Below are 22193 nucleotides of genomic sequence, written 5' to 3'. Positions count from 1 at the left end.
TTATTTCGCTTTTGGGAACCATTGTACTGCTGGTAGCACCTTTATGGTCACTGCCGCTGTTAAACCTCCTTTTTGTATACCTTTTCTGTATCACCCTCTCTTGATAGGGTGGAGGGGAGTGGGGACCTGGGTGATAAAGTGGAAAATATTGAGTGAGTGGCACTGGTTTTCCCTATTATAGTACTGTTTTCCATTGGGGGGGCGCTTTCCACATTGTGATATGTGTATTGGCCGAGGCATGGGGATAAGAGCTGACCCAATGTCTCTTTCCTGGTATTGTTATACTGTTTCTGCGGTTATATTGTTTATAATGTTCTCAGGCTTCTCATATTTGTATTATGTACCAGTTCTTCCTGTTTTATCTGGGCTGGGCTATGGGAAGACCTGTTTGTAGCTTTTAAAGAGGCATTTAAAAAAAAACGTTTGAAACAAGCTGGTGAGGGACACAGAGAAAGCACATTTGTACTGTTCTATGGAAAAAAACACTAGACTAAGTTGGTCCTGCGCAATGGTGGTGGGCAGCTTCCAAAGGTTCTAGAAGAACACTGGGGAGCACTTGTCTCACTGGTCTCAATCGGATGACATCACCCATCAGCAAGAATATCACCACCCTGCTTGTTCTCTGAGATACTGCCAATACCTCTCCACCTACTCAGGAGGGACAGGATACAGCCGTCCGCACCTTGGACCCCCGGACGGCTCCATTCCTGAATTTGGAAACAGGCACATTGAGGGCACAGGGAGTTGGCTGCTGTTTCACTTGTTGGGCTCTCACAGGCAGTCCAGACACTCAGCTACGTAGTCTGCATAGGCCTGTTGCTATATGCCCACAGCTAACCTGTGGATTTCACCATGTTTGTGCCACCCCCCGCTGATTGACTGGTGACTGTGAAGCCAAGCTCCATGCTCTACCCGGTCCATCCATGAACCAGAAACTGGGAGCAAGGCTATTAGGCTCTACCAAGCGGTGCAGCCTTAACCTACATGTCTGGGAACTAGGCCAGAAACAGCTGCACCTGCCCACACAACCTATTACTAACTGCTGGAGACATAGAAAATATGAAGTTTCACAAAGCAATCAGTCCTTATACTGGTGATGTCACTTGGAAAAGACGTCAATTTCTCCATCTCCATCTACTGGTAGGAAGGGGATGGCACCAAATCATCCAGGATGGTGCAGCAAGATGCTATGAAAGACTCAATTTTGAGACTCCAATTTTGAGATCCTTACAGAGGTTTACTCTGGAGTATGCAAAAAAAAAAAAAAAAGATGACTGAAAAACCCTGCTAAAATGCTAACAGGAGGAAAAAAGTACCACATGCACTGACAGAATGAGAAAACCTTGCAAAACACAACTCAAATCAAGAAAAAAAATGTTTAGGTGAGCTTTGATGAAGTACATCCAACAGTTCTGCAGAAAAACTGAGTGGTCCCATGTACAGTAGCAGGCATGAAGAGGCACACATACACAGTGAAGCAGCTCAACAGCTTCAAGTGCAGTACAACGTCGATTATCCTGGACTATTCTCAACAGGGGGTGGTCGAGGTAATCATAAATCCAGATAAACTGGAAAAAACTTGCAACATTAATATTGCTCACCAGAGGATACGGCACTGTCTGGAGCTGGACAGAAAGAAGACCCCGCAAAGCTCGGCTGAGTAGTTTCATATTGATGCACATATATATGATCATGCTACAGTGGAGCTTCGCCAGGGCTTTTTTCTACCCAGCCTCCAGACGGTTCCAAATCCTTCTGGTGAGCAATTTTAATTTTCAACTATCTTCGGGAAATGGAGACTGGGGGGATGATGCCGGTCAGGATAATTGGACATCCTGATGATCAGCATTCAGATAATCGACGTTCTACTGTACATACTAAACTGAAGCAGCTATCCCAAGCAAACGTCTGTCAATGACATCACTGTGAGGGCTTGTTATCCTTCATGTCCTTAGAGAAATGCTTTATTCTTACACAGGAAATCACAGATAAGTAGCTTTGCTTACTTTAAAACAGGTGACCTGAGAATACCTAGGATCTCAGTTCTCACAGATGGGAACATCAACGGAGTATTTGTCAGAAAATTTTCACAGGGCTGTTTGAATACAAAGATGTGAACTAAACACGTACAGAACATACCACATCACAGCCATGGTTTTGTCAGAAGGAGGAAGCATTTCAATGCTATATACAGCTATAGACAACTCCTTAAGAAGTACTGATTACTGCCTTTGGAGATCATTATAGGTAAGAAAATCTATTTTACCAGAGGTAAAATACGCAGTGTCCATAGATGGCATCCTAACTACATAGCTGCTTTTAAATTAAAAAGGCAGTTTTACATGCTGATTGGATCAATTCCTTCAGGTTTCTGGGTGGGGGGGAGGGGGAGAGAAGTTAGGATGAGGGGGGAGGGGAGAGGCCAGGGGGTTGGTAGGGGGGTTCTAGAAAGGGAGGAAGAGTACATTGTTAGGGAAGGTTCATTTTTGTAACATCTGGAAATTTGATTTTCCATTTTGGTATCATTGGTAATTGGTGATATTTGCTACTTCCTCCATACAGTGTTGAATTATAATTTGATGGCATCATGTACCCTATAGGAGCACTCAAGATGTATTTAACTGGATGTATTTCGATACTGCCAGATGGTTGTATAGTGAATGATACATACCTGTAGCAGGTGTTCTCCGAGGACAAGCAGGCTGAGTGTTCTCACGACTGGGTGACGTCCGCGGCAGCCCCCACCACCGGAAGAAGCTTCGCGGGCGGTCCGCCGCGGGGCACGCCCACCGCGCATGCGCGGCCGGCTTCCCCGCTCGTGCGTGACCGTTCCCCGCCAGCTTGAATGACAAGCAAAAAGATGAAAACCGCAATCCAAAGGGGAGGAGGGAGGGTAGGTGAGAACAATCAGCCTGCTGTCCTCGGAGAACACCTGCTACAGGTATGTATCATTCACTTTCTCCGAGGACAAGCAGGCTGCTTGTTCTCACGACTGGGGTATCCCTAGCTCTCAGGCTCACTCAAAACCAAGAACCCAGGCAATTGAACCTCGCAACGGCGAGGGTACAACAGAAAATTGACCTACGAAGAACAACTAACTGAGAGTGCAGCCTGACCAGAATAAATTCGGGTCCTGGAGGGTGGAGTTGGATTTACACCCCAAACAGATTCTGCAGCCACCGACTGCCCGAACCGACTGTCGCGTCGGGTATCCTGCTGGAGGCAGTAATGTGATGTGAATGTGTGGACAGATGACCACGTCGCAGCCTTGCAGATCTCTTCAATAGTGGCGACTTCAAGTGGGCCACTGACGCTGCCATGGCTCTAACACTATGAGCCGTGACATGACCCTCAGGAGCCAGCCAGCCTGGGCGTAAGTGAAGGAAATGCAATCTGCTAGCCAATTGGAGATGGTTTTGTTTCCCGACAGCGACCCCTAGCCTGTTAGGGTCGAAGAAATAAACAATTGGGTGGACTGTCTGTGGGGCTGTGTCCGCTCCAAGTAGAAGGCCAATGCTCTCTTGCAGTCCAATGTGTGCAACTGACGTTCAGCAGGGCGGGTATGCGGCCTGGGGAAGAATGTTGGCAAGACAATTGACTGGTTAAGATGGAACTCCGACACCACCTTCGGCAGGAACTTTGGGTGGGTGCGGAGCACTACTCTGTTGTGATGAAATTTGGTATATGGAGCATGAGCTACTAGGGCTTGAAGCTCACTGACCCTACGAGCTGAAGTAACTGCCACCAAGAAATGACCTTCCAGGTCAAGTACTTCAGATGGCAGGTATTCAGTGGCTCAAAAGGAGGTTTCATCAGCTGGGTGAGGACGACGTTGAGATCCCATGACACTGTAGGAGGCTTGATAGGGGGCTTTGACAAAAGCAAGCCTCTCATGAATCGAACGACTAAAGGCTCTCCAGAGATGGCTTTACCTTCACACGATTAATGGTAAGCACTAATCGCACTAAGGTGATTCCTTACTGAGTTGGTCTTGAGGCCAGACTCTGATAAGTGCAGAAGGTATTCAAGCAGGTTCTGTGCAGGGCAAGAACGAGGTTCTAGGGCCTTGCTCTCACACCAAACCTCCTCCACTTGAAAAAGTAACTCTTTTTAGTGGAATCCTTCCTAGAGGCAAGCAAGACACGGGAGACACCCTCAGACAGACCCAACGCAGTGAAGTCTACGCCCTCAACATCCAGGCCGTGAGAGCCAGGGACTGAAGGTTGGGGTGCAGCAATGCTCCGTCGTTCTGCGAGATGAGAGTCGGGAAAACACTCCAATCTCCACGGTTCTTCTGAGGACAACTCCAGAAGAAGAGGGAACCAGATCTGACGGGGCCAAAAGGGCGCTATCAGAATCATGGTGCCGTGGTCTTGCTTGAGCTTCAGTAAGGTCTTCCCCACCAAAGGTATGGGAGGATAAGCATACAGGAGGCCGTTCCCCCAATGGAAGAGAAAGGCATCCGACGCCAGTCTGCCGTGTGCCTGTAGTCTGGAACAGAACAGAGGCAGCTTGTGGTTGGTCTGAGAGGCGAAAAGGTCCACCGAGGGGGTGCCCCACTCTCGGAAGATCTTGCGTACCACTCTGGAATGAAGCGACCACTCGTGCGGTTGCATGACTCTGCTCAGTCTGTCGGCCAGACTGTTGTTTACACCTGCCAGGTATGTGGCTTGGAGGAGCATGCCGAACTGGCAAGCCCAACGCCACATCCCGACGGCTTCCTGACACAAGGGGCGAGATCCGGTGCCCCCCTGCTTGTTGGTGTAATACATTGCAACCTGATTGTCTGTCCGAATTTGGATACTTTGGTAGGACAGCTGATCTCTGAAAGCCATCAGTACGTTCCAGATCGCTCGGAGCTCCAGGAGGTTGATCTGCAGATCCTTTTCCTGGAGGGACCACAGACCCTGGGTGTGAAGCCCATCGACATGAGCTCCCCACCCCAGGCGAGATGCATCCGTCGTCAGCACTTTCGTGGGCTGCGGAATTTGGAATGGACGTCCCAGGGTCAAATTGGTCCGGATGGTCCACCAGAGCAGTGAAGTGCGGCAACTGGTGGAGAGGCGGATGACATCTTCTAGATTCCCGGTGGCCTGAAACCACTGGGAAGCTAGGGTCCATTGAGCAGATCTCATGTGAAGACGAGCCATGGGAGTCACATGAACTGTGGAGGCCATATGACCCAGAAGTCTCAACATCTGCCGAGCTGTGACCTGCTGAGACGCTCTGGTCTGCGAAGCCAGGGACAGAAGGTTGTTGGCCCTCGCTTCGGGAAGGAAGGCCTGAGCCGTCTGGGTATTCAGCAGAGCTCCTATGAATTCCAGAGACTGAGTTGGCTGGAGATGGGACTTTGGGTAATTTATCACAAACCCCAGCAGCTCCAGGAGTTGAATAGTGCACTGCATAGACCGGAGGGCTCCCGCCTCCGAGGTGTTCTTGACCAGCCAATCGTCGAGATATGGGAACACGTGCACTCCCAGCTTGCGTAAGTACGCCGCTACCACCACGAGGCACTTTGTAAACACTCGCGGGGCAGAGGCGAGCCCAAAGGGCAGCACACAATACTGAAAGTGCCGTGCGCCCAGGCGGAATCTGAGATACTGCCTGTGAGCTGGCAGTATCGGGATGTGAGTGTATGCATCCTTCAAATCCAGGGAACATAGCCAGTCGTTTTTCTGAATCATTGGCAGAAGGGTGCCCAAGGAAAGCATCCTGAACTTTTCTTTGATCAGGAATTTGTTCAGGCCTCTCAGGTCTAGGATGGGACGCATCCCCCCTGTTTTCTTTTCCACAAGGAAGTACCTGGAATAGAATCCCTGCCCTTCCTGCCCGGGTGGTACGGGCTCGACCGCATTGGCGCTGAGAAGGGCGGAGAGTTCCTCTGCAAGTACCTGCTTGTGATGGGAGCTGAAGGATTGAGCTCCCGGAGGACAATTTGGTGGCAGGGAGGCCAAATTCAGGGCGTATCCGCACCGCACTATTTGGAGAACCCACTGGTCGGAGGTTATGAGAGGCCACCTTTGGTGAAAAACTTTTAACCTCCCTCCGACCGGCAGATCGTCCGGTACGGACACTTTGAGGGCGGCTATGTTCCCGTGGATCCAGTCAAAAGCCCGTCCCCGGCTTTTGCTGTGGAGGCGCAGGGGGCTGCTTAGGCGCACGCTGTTGACGAGAACGAGCGCGCTGGGGCTGTCCCTGTGCCTGGCGAGGCCTTCGGGCCGGCTGGGTGTACCTACGCTTTGCAAAAGAATAGGGCACAGCCTGCCGGGCCCGGGAAAAACGTCCACCTGTTGAGGTGGATGCTGAAGGCGCCCGGTGGGAGAGCTTGTCGAGGGCGGTTTCCCGCTGATGCAGTTGGTCCACCAGCTGCTCGACCTTCTCACCAAAATATTATCCCCCCGGCAAGGGACGTCGGCCAGTCTCTGCTGGGTGCGGTTGTCCAGGTCAGAGGCACGCAGCCATGAGAGCCTGCGCATCACTATACCTTGGGCCGCAGCACGAGATGCCACGTCACAGGTGTCATAGATACCCCCGGACAGGAACTTTCTGCACGCCTTCAGCTGCCTGACCACCTCCTGATAAGGCCTGGACTGCTCCGGCGGCAGCTTATCGACCAGGTCCGCCAGCTGCTTCACATTGTTCCGCATATGGATGCTCGTATAGAGCTGGTATGACTGGATGCGGGTCACGAGCATGGAGGATTGGTAGGCCTTCCTCCCAAACGAGTCCAGAGTGCGAGACTCCCGCCCCGGGGGCGCCGAGGCGGTATCCCTCGAACTCCGTGCCCTCTTGAGAGCAGAATCCACGACCGCCGAGTCATGGGGCAATTGGGGCCGCATTAACTCTGGGTCCGAGTGGATTCTGTACTGGGACTCTGCTTTATTGGGAATGATGGGATTAGATAATGGTCGCATCCAGTTCCGAAGCAGTGTCTCTTTGAGGACATTGTGCAGCGGCACCGTGGAGGACTCTCTAGGTGGTGATGGATAGTCGAGGACCTCGAGCATGTCAGCCCTCGGCTCATCCACAGAGACCACGGGAAAGGGAATGCAAATAGACATATCCCATACAAAGGAGGCAAAAGAGAGACTCTCAGGAGGCGAGAGTTTCCTCTCTGGTGACGGCGTGGGGTCCGAGGGAAGACCCGCAGACTCCTCTGAGGAGAAATATCTGGGGTCTTCCTCCCCCACGAGGCCTCCTCCTCGGTATCGGACATAAGCTCATGTAGCTGAGTCCTGAACCGGGCCCGGCTCGACGTCGAGGCGCCGAGGTCTCGGTGTCGTCGAGCGGTGGACTCCCGCGCCGGCGGGGACGAAGCTCCCTCCATCGACGTCGACGGGGACTCCACCTGCGTGGCGGTCGAGACCGGCGCCGCAAGCGGCGACGGCCTCGGCACCGGGCTAGAGCTCGCCGGCGCCACAGTCATCGGCGCCGAGGGCACAAGCACCCCCGGCGCCGGCACAGCCTGGCGCATCAGCCCTTCCAGGATCCCCGGAAGGATGGCTCAGAGGCACTCGTCCAGGCCCGCTGTCGGGAAAGACGTGGGGGCCGGTAGAGGCGTCGGTGCCGGAAGCTGCTCGGGTCCAGGAGAGTGCACCGAGGTGCTGGGACCCTGACGTGGCGGTACCTCCACCACCGAGGGGGACCTTTCCTCTCGACGCGGACGCTTCGGCGTCGACTCCTCCTCGGTACCGAGAGCCAGATGCATCGAGGGCGACCGGTGACGGTGCTTCTTAGTCTTCTTGCGGTGCCCGTCACCGGCGCCAGGTGGTATGGAGGAGGAGGAGGTCGATCCCCCTCGGTCCCGAGGAACCGGGTCAGACAGGGTTCGGTCCCGAGGGCCACGGGCTGAGGGAGTGACCGGGGCCGACTGCCCACGCGGCCTCTCACCCCTACCCTCACCGGAGGACCGGCGGGCCGACGGGACCTGTTCTCCTGGGGTCGATGCCATCGGTGCCGATTTCTCGGGCATCGATACCGGTACCGAAGGGCCGGGCGTCGATACCGATGCCGTCGAGGTCGACGTCGAGGGGCCGGCGCAAGTTCCAAAAAGACGGTCCCGCAGAACTTGCCTCGCAACCTGAGTTCGTTTCCGGAGACCGAGACACAGGGAACACGACTTGATATTGTGCTCCGGCCCGAGGCACTGGAGGCACCAAGCGTGGGTGTCGGTCTGCGAGATCGGCCGGCCGCACCGACCACACTTCTTAAATCCACTCGGGACCTTCGAGGACATCGACGGAAAAATCGCGTCGGCGAAGTTAAAGTCGTCGATGGTGGCGGAAATCACACCTCGAAAAAATAAATCGATCGCGCGGCCACAAGGCCGCAACGCAACGCCCTCGCTAGAAACGAGGGAAAAAAAGGGAGCGCGTGCTCTTTTTTTTTTTTTTTGAAAGAAAAAAACAGGAGCGCGCGGCAACAAAATTTAAAAGAAAATTAACAAAATCGCGTAAACGCGACGGTCTTTCCGGGGCTGCTAAGAGAGAGCGGCGACGGCACGACTCTCTCCAGGTGCGGAAAAGAAAAGACTGGCGGGAACGGTCACGCACGAGCGGGAAGACGGTCGCGCATGCGCGGTGGGCGTGCCCCGCGTGCAGACCGCCCGCGAAGCTTCTTCCGGTTGGTGGGGGCTGCCGCGGACGTCACCCAGTCGTGAGAACAAGCAGCCTGCTTGTCCTCGGAGAAAATGTTAATATATTGTTTTGTCATCAATAAAAATCGTTGAAACAAATTAAACAAGGCAAAAAAAGATTTAAATGCCAACATGTTTTCCCTTAAAATAGAGCATTTCAATTTTTTCCTTTATGAAAAAAAAAAAAAAAACACTAACTAGAAATAGAAAACGAAGTCCAGAGAGGTTGAGGCCTTGCAGGACAGATTGATTAGACCCAGCCATAGGTTTAGGGCCTTCTGTTATGTGGTACAACTTCAGGATTCATGGAAGGTAACATCACCAATACATCAAGGGATCTGAAGAGCCTAACCATATGTTACATAGACCTAGGGTTACCGTATGTCCGGATTTACCCGGACATGTCCTCTTTTTGAGGACATGTCCAGGCGTCCGGACGGATTTGGCCAGCCTGCCCGTTTGTCCGGATTTCTGGACAAACGGGCTGGCTGGCTGACGGGAGCGGGGCGGGACTCCCCTCCCCTCCCCTTACTCTACTATCCCTGGTGGTCTAGAGGTACCTCTTCGTCTTCGGGGCAGGAAAGAGCCCCCTCTTTCCTGCCCGGAGCGCTGCTGCTAGCTGCCCTGCATCCTGTGAGTCCGGCTCTCGGTGTTTCAAAATGGCTGCCGAGAGTTGAAGCAGCCTCACGAGACTTCAACTCTCGGCGACCATTTTGAAACACCGAGAGCCGGACTCACAGGATGCAGGGCAGCTGAGCTGGCAGCAGCGCTCCGGGCAGGAAAGAGGGGGCTCTTTCCTGCCCCGAAGAGGTACCTCTAGACCACCAGGGATAGTAGAGTAAGGGGAGGGGAGGTGACGGGGGAGGGAAGGTGATGGGGGGAGGAGGGGGTGACTGGGGGAGGGGAATATGTGACAGGGTGGGGTGAGTGCGTGAAAGGGGCGGGGCAGGGGGGCGTGAAAGGGGCATGGCAATGGTCCTCTTTTTATCAGGACAAAAAATGGTAACCCTACATAGACCCCCAGATATCATCTTTTTGTAGGCATCACAAAGCAGGGATATTGTGCCTATGCCCCAGACACAGCAGGCGGGAGTCTGAAATTATATAATCAGAGTGCACATCCTACAATTGCTATCTGGTGAAAAACTGCCACAGCAAAATCAAAACACCAAGCTTCATTATCTTTGTGAAAAATGGAGAGATTGGTCACTGAGAAGCTTAAGGTGATGCACAAATTGGAAAAGTAGTTCTCTCTCAAAATCTTTTGTTTCTTTATTTTCCCATAGGCTGTGGTAGTGAACCTATAGGGGAAGGAAAACCCTATTATGGACTATAATGTGCTTTTTGTTGCTTCCTACTGTGGGGGAAGGGAAGCAGTATACTGGTACCTATACATCTGGATAGTCTGTAATATTTATACATATCATTAAAAATAAAAATATAGTTTGGGGTTTTTTAAAAATTTTGCCTGGATTTTTGTTGTAATGGCTTCCTTTTTGGTTTGTGAAATGCTATGCAACTGGGCATTTGTGGTTCTCAGTTGTTGTTCTTAACCTGCTCATAAAAACCTATATAAATTAAAAAAACAAAAACAAAAAAAACCCATACATCCAAAGTCAGATTTCTCTTTAAATTTAATATTTTCTAATTAATGGATTTTTAAAAGTCAGATGGGATGAGAGTCAAACCAAGATGGAAACTGCAAAAATTTTACAACTTTACTTCACATGTTGCAAAGGCATTACCACTGGGCTCCAAGATGGGTAGGGAGGGAAGGAATATAGAGGGTCCCAAGCGACAGATGTGAAATGCTCAACACACTTCACAAAGCTCTAAAAGCTTTGTAAACGCTTATTTAGGTTCCTCCAGTCATCTGTGCACATTTCTATCTTGCCTAACCCCTCAAAAATCAAATTATATAAGGACTTTACAACTATATAAAAAAAATTGTATTTAGTATGCAAATTTGTAGACACTACTGCAGTAAATGGTATTCTCAATTAACACCTAATTACAACCACTCTACCACAAGTCCCACAACATATCCAATTATGGACAATATTAGAGCATGGTTTTTCTACTGCATGATAATACCATGGATAACGGGGTTACAAGCCACTTCAATAAACGAATGGAACAAAATCCCTGTACTTACTACAGCAAGACGACACCCCCCCTCACCAACTGGAAAGATCAAACAAACCAGAGATCAACACCCTAACCAAAACCAAAAAGATAAGCACAAATAACAATCGCAATGGCCACATCATCAAAAGTACATCAACATTGATACATATGTACCCATTCCTATAGGTTACATAAAAGTGAGATCGGCGATTAACAAGTAAACCATAATTAGAAACTGGATTGAAACCGAGCAATTAGGTATATTATTAATAACAGAAACGTGGCTGCAAATGCGAGACGACCCAGTACTGCTCAACTTATGCCTGCCAAGATATTAACACATAACACACATCAACAGAACTAAAGAATCACCTTTTTTTTTTTTTTGTTACATTTGTACCCCGCGCTTTCCCACTCATGGCAGGCTCAATGCGGCTTACATGGGGCAATGGAGGGTTGTGACTTGCCCAGAGTCACAAGGAGCTGCCTGTGCCTGAAGTGGGAATCGAACTCAGTTCCTCAGGACCAAAAATCCACCACCCTAACCAAATCCTTCTTTACGGTAGAAACTATAGCTGAACATATTGCAATTGAAATCATGGCATGCAAAATCACAGACTCAACATTAACTGATCAGTATACTTTTCTACCACCCACCTGGCAGATGGTCCAACACCCAAGACAACTTCATGGACTTCATATTAGAGAGTTGTATGGGGACAGAAATCTTACCCATCCCCGCCCGTCCCTGCTGGAATCTCACCCATCCCTACCCATCCCCGCAAACATTTAACCCATCCCAACCCGTCCCCACAAGAATTTAACCCATCCACACCCACCCCCTAAGAATTTAATGGTACATAAAAGAAAATTCCAGTCAGCTCCCTCAGTTGCTCTCTGGATTTGAGCCACAGCACTGTAGGCAAGGAAGGAACGGAAGCTGGAACACTCTGGTGCGCACATGTAAGATTTGTCTCTGATTCACTGGCACTGTGTGCTGAGAGGTCGCCACATGCACGCGCCAGTAGGTCAGGTGACATCTGATTCTCATGCCTGTGTCAGAGCTGAGGTCTGTGCACCAGCCTGGGAGCACAGAGGATTAATAGTAACATAGTAAGTGACAGCAAATAGACCTGAACGGTCCATCCACTGTGCCCAATAGTCACACTCATGATCAATTCATCATTAAATCAACGAGTGTGATATTATACACTTGATTATGGTATTTCTTTCGTGTTTCTGGAACAAAGACCATAGAAGTCTATCTGGCCCCATCCTTATGTTCCAACTGCTGGAGTTGCCATCACTGTCCTCATGTTCCAGCCACTGAAGTTGCTGTCTAAGCCCTTTCCAGCCCATCCTACACCAGATTGCCATGTATGAGACACAGACCATACAAGTCTACCAGGTATCAGCCCTAGTTCATCACAGCCAGAGTCGCCATCTAAGCGTCACTTGACACATCCACACACATTCAGCCATTTAAGGTTAGCTTTTATATAATTTCCACTAGCTCTACCTGGCCACGTGTTGCTGTGGCTCAGTCTGGTTAAATGGGAAAGAAAGAAAAGAGGCAGCGCACGTTTTTAATATGTTTAATTTCACAATGCTTGTGGGTATACAATATTTTTTGTTGTTCCATTGTGTGTGCAGAGACAGAGATTGTCTGGTTTGCCGACTGTAGAACATGCAACATATAACTGTCCATGTGAGAAGCAATCCGTGTGTAGATGTAAACGGGCAAATTCTAAAGATTGGCCCTGAGCTTTGTTGATGGTGATTGCAAACACCAATCGAATTGGGAACTGCAATCTGTTAAATTGAAATGGCACATCTGTTGGAATCACAGGAATGCGAGAAATGAGGACATGTTTACCTTTGAAAGGTCCTGTCAAGATTGTTGCTTGTACGACATTGCTCATTAATTTTTTTACTGCAAGCCGCGTGCGGTTGCAAAGCTTTGGCTGGTTGATATTTCGCAACATGATAATTGGCACGCCGATTTTCAATTGCAGTACGTGCGGTGGCATCCCTGGCAGATCGAGTGAATTGAAAAAGTCTGTTGGATAATTAAGCGCTTCATCTGCTTTCAGAACAGTGTCGACGGACTTGTATGTGAGTGGCTCGCTTTGAATGTTAGACTGAATAATATTGTTCAGTTCGTAGACATCTTTGTTCTTGGCCGCAAGAATAGCTCGTTCACTCAGCAAATCGTGATTCTTATAATTGGTTTGAATATTGGGAAATACTTTTTCAACCAATTGTTCTTTTGAGGTCACTAAATTGCAGAAGTTATGAGGCAATGAAATTCGTCCTGAGGTCAGATCAACCGGCACTTTTCCGTTCCCAATTTTCAGCAATTGATGTGAGAATATCTGAGCTTATTGATCGTTTTGCAGCTGGACACGCATATTTGTAGTTAAGTTTAACGTCTTTACGTGGTGCCACAAAGTAGAGTATTTTAGGCAAGCATTTATTTCGTCCGCTGGTGTCGATCGAGGAACTACAGGTAATGTTTGCCTGAAATCTCCTGCAAGCAATATTAATGTGTTCCCAAAAGGTCTGATGTTTCCACGCAACTCTTGCAATGATCGATCAAGAGCCTCAAGCGATGTTTTTCGCTGTGCTGTTTCCTCGGCACGTATTCGAGCCATTCTTTGTCTGTTTCGCTTGTTCTTCCTCAGTTTGATTTCCAATTGTAGGTATATAAAAACACGCGCATATTCGAATGCAACGTTCTGTTGAAATTTCAAAGCAATCGGTGAAGAACTTTCGGAGATTTAAGCCACTCTCAGCCTGTCGTGTTGATTCTGTTGAGAACGAAGCAGATCTGAAGCTGCAGAATGTGATCGCCATGCTCGCAACCGTGCATCGTCAAGTCTGGCTGCACGTCGCTCTGCTGCTTCCTCGGCACGTATTTGAGCCATTCTTTATGTGTTTCGCTCGTTCGCTGATGGCCGTTCTTCCTCAGTTCGATTTGCAATTACTCGTCGCACTGCTTCCGCTCCGCGAGTACGACAGCTGTGACATCTATATAATAGTAGGTATATAAAAACATGTGCGTATTCGAATGCAACGTTGTGTCCAAATTTGAAAGCAATCGGTGAAGAACTTTCAGAGATTTAAGATTTTGAACAAACGAACATTTACATTTTTATTTATATAGATTTTCTAATTAGAGATCCTCTGTGTTCATCCCACGCCTTTTTGAATTCCGTCATCATTTGTGACTCTACCACCTCCTTAATGGAAGGCTTTCCACATTTGTGCTGTTAAAGCAAGGAAGAAGAGGAGGAGGAGACAGCACTCAAAGAAATTGGTATTCGGTAGATGAGAGGCTGGTGCAGGTGCAGCTTACACTTCCACGGGAAGCCCGCAAAACTGCCTCTATCCCCGCGGGAACCCCGCAGAACTGCTTCCATCCCCGCGGGAACCCCGCAGGAACTGCCTCCATCCCCACGGGAATCCCGCGAACCCTGTTCCCATGCAGCTCTCTACTTCATATCAAACATATGAACAAACTTCTCGAATGTCCTGCTACTAGGTGATATCAATCTACACTTAGACAAGCAATATGATGCCAACACCAGGCTTCTAATAAACTTCCTGAACCAATTGAACTTCTAAACGACACTATCACCTCATCTCATGTAAAAGGTCATCAATTAGACATACCAGCTTACAGACTCTTAGCCAATAACAACCATATAATAGAGAATCATAACTGGGCAGAGGTGCCAAGATCAGACCATAACAAACTCACCTTCACACTTCAATGGGAAAAACGGCAAAAACAGAGAACTGGGGACACCACATACTGCCCTAACCAGAGGAAAAGTGGACAACCACCGCTTCTGGTCAACAGTGATGAACGACCAAACATAATATCCATTAACATTCACTTCATGAGAAACTGGGACAAACTAAGTGGAAACACACTAAACCAAATAGCACCACTCAAAATGAAGATTAAGAGGAAACGACAACCGCGCCTCCTGGTTCAACAAAAAACTATCGGAGATTTAAAAAATGTGCAGGAAACTGGAAAGAAAATGGTCAATCAGACATGAACAAAACCACACGGAGGAAAGCCCTAAGCAAGTACAAAATGAGCCAAAGCGGAATACTATAGCACATACATGCACCCAGAAGAGAGGAACATGAAAATAATATATGAATTAATGAAAAACGTACTGAATACACAAGCTCTGCTAACATCAAATGAAAAACCACTAACAGCAGATGAGCTTGCACGATATTTTGAAGAAAAAAAAAATAAAAATAAGATCAAACCTAGCTGCAACACAAACACCACTCATAGATTTCCCACACTAATGTGAAATCAATGAGGAACATCATCAAGGCAGACAGAACCTGGTTCTCCTTTAAGATACCAACAACCAGCTCAGTTAAAGCACTGCTGACAAAATACATACATGCCAATTGCCTACTAGACAGCTGCCCAAACTAAATGATGGAAAACCCACCAGATTGGTTCATCAAATGCTTAACTGAACATATAGAATACATGTTCTCAAAAGGCTTAACTGAACACACAGAATACATGTTCTCGAAAGGCCATTTCCCTTCTGACAAAGGCAACATCATAGTCACTCTAATCCCTAAAGACGCCACCAGAAAGATCAGAGAACTCACAAAATTACAGACCAGTGGCATCAATATCACTGCTGACAAAAACAATGGCGAGACTAGTGGCTCAACAATTAATGGAAAACTTAACGCACTACTCTATCCTTTCACAGCTCTCAATTAGGCTTCAGACCATGCTATAGCACTGAAACAGTCATAACCACCATGATCACAAAATTCAGAATAATAATAAGCCAAGGGCAGTCAATACTACTACTACAATTCGATACGTAAAGCGCCTTCGACCTAGTAGATCACACAATACTAATGACCCTGCTCAACAACATAGGAGTAACTGGAGCAGTAACAGCCTGGTTCAACAATTTTCTAAGAACTAGATCCTACCTTGTCAAGATGTCCAATGAATTTGCAGCCTCCTGGATCCCTGAATGCAGTTGTCATTCAGAGTTCCCCGATATCACCAATATTATTCAATGTCCTGATGGCTCTACTTGGAAAGAAAACTGGAAAAATGGGTTTAAACCCATTCATATACACAGACAATGTCACCATCTACAAACCTTTCAACAACAGCATCATAGAGATACTGGATAAGGCCAAAAAAGACTCAACCTCATGGAAAACTGGGCCACAACTATCAAACTTAAACTGAACAGAGACAAAACCAAACTCCTGGTTTTATCCAGCCAGCACAACCCCACTACTTACCAAAACCTCATAATAGATCAACAATTTTACACATTCGTAACACAAACATCTTAAGTAGAGGAGTGTGGTAGCCGTGTTAGTCCACTCTTAAGGTTATCAATAGAAATCAAACAAAATAAAACATGGAAAAGAAAATAAGATGATACCTTTTTTATTGGACATAACTTAATACATTTCTTGATTAGCTTTCGAAGGTTGCCCTTCTTCGTCAGATCGGAAATAAGCAAATGTCATTTGCTTATTTCCGATCTGACGAAGAAGGGCAACCTTCGAAAGCTAATCAAGAAATGTATTAAGTTATGTCCAATAAAAAAGGTATCATCTTATTTTCTTTTCCATGTTTTATTTTGTTTGATTTCTATTGGTAACACAAACAAAAATACTAGGAATCATCCTCAACAAACATCTGACCTTTGAAGACCAAGTTGCTGCAATAAAATTCTCAACTACAAGTATTCTTAAGCAAACACAGATTCAATAAGGACCTTACCACAGTGAACACCAAAGCAAATTTTTTAACTTATTCCCCCCCTCCCCCCCCCAAAAAAAAAGTCTAGTATCCAGAGAATTTGGGAAGGCTAACGCCAAAATAACAGCACAGAAGACAAATTACACTTATTTAGTACACCAAAGTAGGAGTGTTACTACAGCCTTCTATAACTGGTGCAGATTCCCCAACTACATGGAAATACTTTTAAAACAAATAGGAGGAAATATTTTTTCACTCAATGAACAGTTAAACTCTATATAATTGTGTGTGTCAAGTTGGTGCAGGAGGCCTTCACAAAATACAGTCAAGACAAGGAGAAAATGAAAACAAAACTCCTTTTATTAAACAAACACTAAACCCTGTTATTTCACAGGGATAGCAGGTGAAGAATAAGGTCTCCCTAGTTTCAGACACAAAACCGCACAGGCCTGTAGCTGACAGATCACAAGCCCAAAATATATACAGCTCTATGCAGGGTTTCCCATGAGTAGTCAGCAGGATTCTTATAAAGCTGAAGTCAAAGCTTAGCCTACCTTATCCAGGTTCTGGTAGCTTACACACAGGTAGTGGAGACAAGCAGCTCCTCTCCTCCCAGGGCCTCCCTGTTCTGTTTTACCAGAATGCTTTTTATTTCCTGCTCACTGTTGAGTCACACCCTCCTGGCCAGGCAGCCTAACATTGGCTCTGCAGTGAGGGAGTGTATCTAGAGATGCCTGCACTATCCCTCACGCCCTCACTCTCTGGAACTCTTTGCCGGAGGATACAGTAAGAGCAGTTAGCTTATCTGGGTTTACAAAAGGTTTGGACACACTCCTGGGGGAAAAGACCATAGTCTGCTATTGAGATAGACATGGGGAAGCCACAGCTTGCACCAGGATTGGTAGCATGGAATCTTGCTACTATTTGGGTTTCTGCCAGGTATTGTGACCTGGATTGGCCACTGCTGGAAACAGGATACTGGGCTAGATGGATCATTGGTCTGACCCAGTATAGCTATTCTTATGTTCCTATGAAATGCCACTGTATAAAGATTGCTCTAGAGTTTGATTCCCAAAAATATACATATATACCATGGGGCAAGTCTTCTACTGCATTTGAAAACTGCTCCACATTTGTGCGCCAAGTCAATGAGTTTGAAACATACTTACCCTGGTGCCTTCTTCTGATATGCTTAAAATCTCAGCCACAGACCATCCATCCTCCTCTGGTAACTTAATCACACACTTGCTGCCAACAGTAAATCCTGCCAGATTGAAGATGGTCCCAGTTGTGTCTATGGAAATTGAAATATCACCATACGTAAGAGCAAAGCCGCTCAACCTGAAATGTACTTTCACAGTACAAATAATGTAAGAGTTCATAACTCACTTCAACACCCAGATGTAGCTAGTTCACTAAATCTGATGAAATCTTCATAGCCCTGGTGAATTTCAGAGTATATCAGATAGAAATACAAACCAGACCTGAAGCTATTACTTGTTCCTCCTATTGCTGTTTGTGGCTTCTTTTATAAAAAGCAACAAACGTATCCTACTCAGAGACCGACACAAAATGTCAATGCTCAGCCAACACAAGGATTGGGTTACACAGCATAACAATGTGTAAAGAAAGTGAAACTAGAAAGCAGGAAGACAACAGACAGTACTAAAGACTGAATCTAAGCGGTATCAAAGGGGATTTGACATAACTAAGAGGTAGAGAACAGGTAAGAATATAAGGAAACATCAGGGAGACAGTGGGAGAAGAAGGTTAAAAGAATCAGGAAGGATTCTGCAGATCAAACAAGGGAGACAGGAGGATAACACAGACTCATGACAGACATTTTAGAAATGAAAATGTCATAGCAAAAAAAGAGAAAGAGCTTACCTGATAATTTTCTTTCCATTAGTTCTTCACACTATTCCAGGACTTGTGGAATAGCCATGTCCATCGACCAGCAGGTGGAGATTCAGAACAGAGCTACACTATATATACCCTTCCAGTTAGCCTAGTTCCTCAGTATGAATAAACAAGCATGAGAAAACCAAAATGAGAGCCTATCCAGCAACTTGAACCACAAGAACAAAACAAACAAACAAAAAAAAAGAACTCAAAGGCATTGCCCCTGGAAAAACGACAGGAAATGAGCGCTTGGGGCAACCAAGCTCTGCAAAAGAGACAGCCCCCCTGGGACTAGTACAACTCTTCGTGTCCCGACCATAGCGCCTCCAACAGCAGGTAGGCTCCTGGAATACTGTGAAGAAGTAATGGAAAGAAAATTAGGTAAGCTCTCCTTCCATTACGTTTCTTCCCACTATTCCAGGGCTTGTGAAAATGTTCAAAAGCAATCCTTACAAAGGCAGGAACTTGGCCCTGCCTTACGCAGAACTGATGCCCCAAACACAGCCTCCAACTGTGCTGCAATATCTACCCGATAGTGCTTAGTAAAAGTATGCAGCGATGCCAATGCCTCCGTCCTACAGATATCTGCCATGATGTTGCTATATGCCTCGTAGAGTAAGCCCTCAACTCCTAAGGGGGTTGCTTCCGCTAAAGAATATAGGTCGAGGCAACAGTCTCCTTCAACCACCAAGCAACAGACACCTTAGAAACCATGTGACAATCTCTGCCTGCCAAAAAGGATGAAAAGTCTGACTGACAAAAGTCATTAGTGACCTTGAAATAGCGTCCAGGAGTCTCAGGGAGGCAAACTGAGCCCCCCCCCCCTTCTCCCGATGAAGGGAGCTTCAAAGATTAACATGGAATGTGGACACCAATTTAGGAAGAAAGAAGGGCACCGTCCGAACCGAAACTTCTGCCTCCAAAAAACGGAGCAAAGGATCCCAATACGAGAGTGCCTGAAGATCTGAAACTCTCCACACCAAAGCAATAACCACAAAGAAACCCGTCTTCAGCATGAGATCTTTCAAGGTCGCCTTCAAGAGAGGCTCAAAGGGAGGTTTCTGAAGAGCTCAAAGGACCAGGCTGAGATTCCATTCAGGAAAGAGCGACAAACGGTGAATGAAGCCAATGCACTCCCTTCAAGAAGCGAAGCACGTCTGAGTGTACAGTCAAAGATGAGTTCTGCAGAAGGGCAATGAAAACAGGCCAAAGCCTGAACCTTTAAGGAGCCCAATGACAGGCTCCTGCACACGCTAGACTGCAGGAACACCAAGATGTGGCTAACCAATGAGAAAGGACCCAACCCCGTCAGCACACCAGTCCTCAAATATGTGCCACATGTAAACATACACCAAGGAAGTCGAATGCTTCGTAACCTGAAGCAAGACAGCAATGCCCAAGTACCTCCTCCTTCTCAGCCTAGCCCTCTCAAGGGCCAAGATGTAAGACCAAAGGAGAAAGGACACTCCATGAAAACCGGACATTGCAGGCGAAGGCCTCGCCGAGCTTGAGGGAACCACAACAGATCCCCATCCACCAGCTGCATCAGACCCGCATACCATGGGCAAGGCGTCCAATCCGGGGCCACCAGGATCACACAGCCCAGATGGCTTGTCACTCTCCTCAACAGGTGGCTGGCTGGATGAGGGGCCAATAGCAGCCCCTTGTCCAGCCAAGCCAGCAATAGGGCATACAAGCCGAGCACGCCCAGCTCCCTGCAATGGTAAAAAAAAAAACCGGAGATACCAAACAAAAAAACAGTAGAGCAATGGAACCTCTCACAGTTGGTGTGCAAAATTGTCTTTATTGGAAACTATAAAAGTGACGACACGACTCGTGTTTCGGCCTCACCAGCCTGCATCGGGGGGGGGGGGGGGTCTATAAAATATTAAACATCATATATAAAAATCAAAAAAAGGAAAGAAAACGGTCTATAAATATAGACAAAAAACCTAAATAAATTACCATACCTAGGAAACTGTCATCCAATAAATGTTCCTAGATTGGTCATCAACGAATAAAATCTCCTATTAACAATTTAAAACAAAACAAACAAATCTAAAATATGAGAAAATACACAAGTAAAATAATAAAAAGACATCTACACAAGCGTATGGGAATGAATGACCATTATACATATATAAGATATATGTCAGTATGCAATATCACACATCTAATACTTCTTCATATAAATGAAAGTCAATATTATTACATGGAAGATTTTATATGGCATATTAAAAAAACAAATTAATTGGCATATGACACTTCTTGACATAATTGAGAATGTACAAATCACAATGAAAATGAATGTTACAATACAATCATGCATTGTAAAGTGCCCTTAGAAACACAAATACATAATACAGTGTACTGAGGCATTATACTAAAAAATGTCTCCTTTACCAAAAAACATTATATTGAGTTTTAAAATATAAACATAAACAAACTCCTACCTCTCAGAGATATGTGCCAGACAACAATACGTAAGGAAGCCTTATTACTCTCGAGGCAGAGGACAGTACTTCCAGAACCAGTACAACCACCATTATTAGATTCAAGAATGACTATAGAAGACACCCCTATTATTAACCTTTCTAAGACTACTCTTACAGACCACCAAATCTGTGTGCTGAGAAAAGGTCTCTCATTTGTACCTACGGCTAACTACGACTCTTTTCAAACCAGAGTTGATATGTTCCATTTTTACAGGAAGTTACTTATCAAAAACGTTTTTTTCAGGAAAGACGGACGAACCTATTAACACATTCATCATGAAAGACAAATGTAAGTGGCTTCCCCCAGGTTTACCGGATCCAGTAATTTTTATCTTTTATAAATGCATTCTTGCAGATATTGAAAATTTAGAGAAAAAGAAACTAAAATCTTTCCATAATTTGACACAATAGGAACATCTTGCCCTAAAATCTCTATCACAGAATCAGGAAATTGTTGTAAAACCAGCAAAGGTGGGGCAATTGTTATTCAAGATCGGGAGAAATATGTGAATGAGGTAGAAAGCCAGATTTTAGACACACAATATTATGTACAATCAGAACAAGATCCCACCACTCAATTGGTGACCATAGCATTGAGTGCAGGATATATCACGTCAAAAGAAAGGGATTTCCAACAGTTCCTACTATTTATATGTTGCCGAAAATACAAAAGACATTAGACAATCCACCTGGGCGTCCGATTATTTCGACTAACAATTCGATATTGGAACACCTTTCTAAATTTGTTGACTATTTCAGGCCCTTCGTCCTACTTATTCAAGCCTATGTGCATGACTCCTCACAGATGATCATGTTTGGAGAGCTTTGATGGGGACTTAGAAGATATACTTATGGTGACATTAGATATTGAGGCATTGTACACCAATATCCCAAAATTAGAAGCCCTTATTGTCAGAGAATGCTCTTAAGAATATAACACAGACAAGATGGATTCCTAACCAATTTATCATCACCTTAGCCACTACAGCTCTCACCAAGAACTATTTTGGCTTTGGTGGCAAATATTTCCAACAAAATTCGGGGCACAGCAATGGGATCAGCCATGGCACCCGATAATGCTAATCTGTATGTGGCAGAATTTGAACAGAAATTTTTGAGTGAACATCCATCCATACAAAGCAGAAATAAAAATGTATAAACGATATATAAATGATATCTTTTTGTTATGGAATGCAGATGTTGAAAAATTATTTTGTTTTTTTTAATTGGCTTAACACTAGAGATC

At 46.4% G+C, this 22193-nt stretch overlaps 1 protein-coding gene across 1 annotated transcript in view; it reads right to left on the bottom strand.

Moving 5' to 3' along the window:
- TDRD6 (tudor domain containing 6) overlaps positions 1-22193 on the bottom strand; it is a 457403-nt gene that overhangs the window by 379942 nt on the left and 55268 nt on the right. Inside the window, 1 exon segment of the mRNA XM_030195133.1 lies at positions 17720-17844. Within this exon segment, the coding sequence (XP_030050993.1) occupies positions 17720-17844 (125 nt within the window).

This window comes from Microcaecilia unicolor, chromosome 3, assembly GCF_901765095.1.
Source record: "Microcaecilia unicolor chromosome 3, aMicUni1.1, whole genome shotgun sequence".
In the NCBI taxonomy this organism is placed as follows: Eukaryota; Metazoa; Chordata; class Amphibia; order Gymnophiona; family Siphonopidae; genus Microcaecilia; species Microcaecilia unicolor.
The sequence above is the reverse complement of the archived record's forward strand: the minus strand, read 5'-3'. Positions and strand labels throughout refer to the sequence as shown.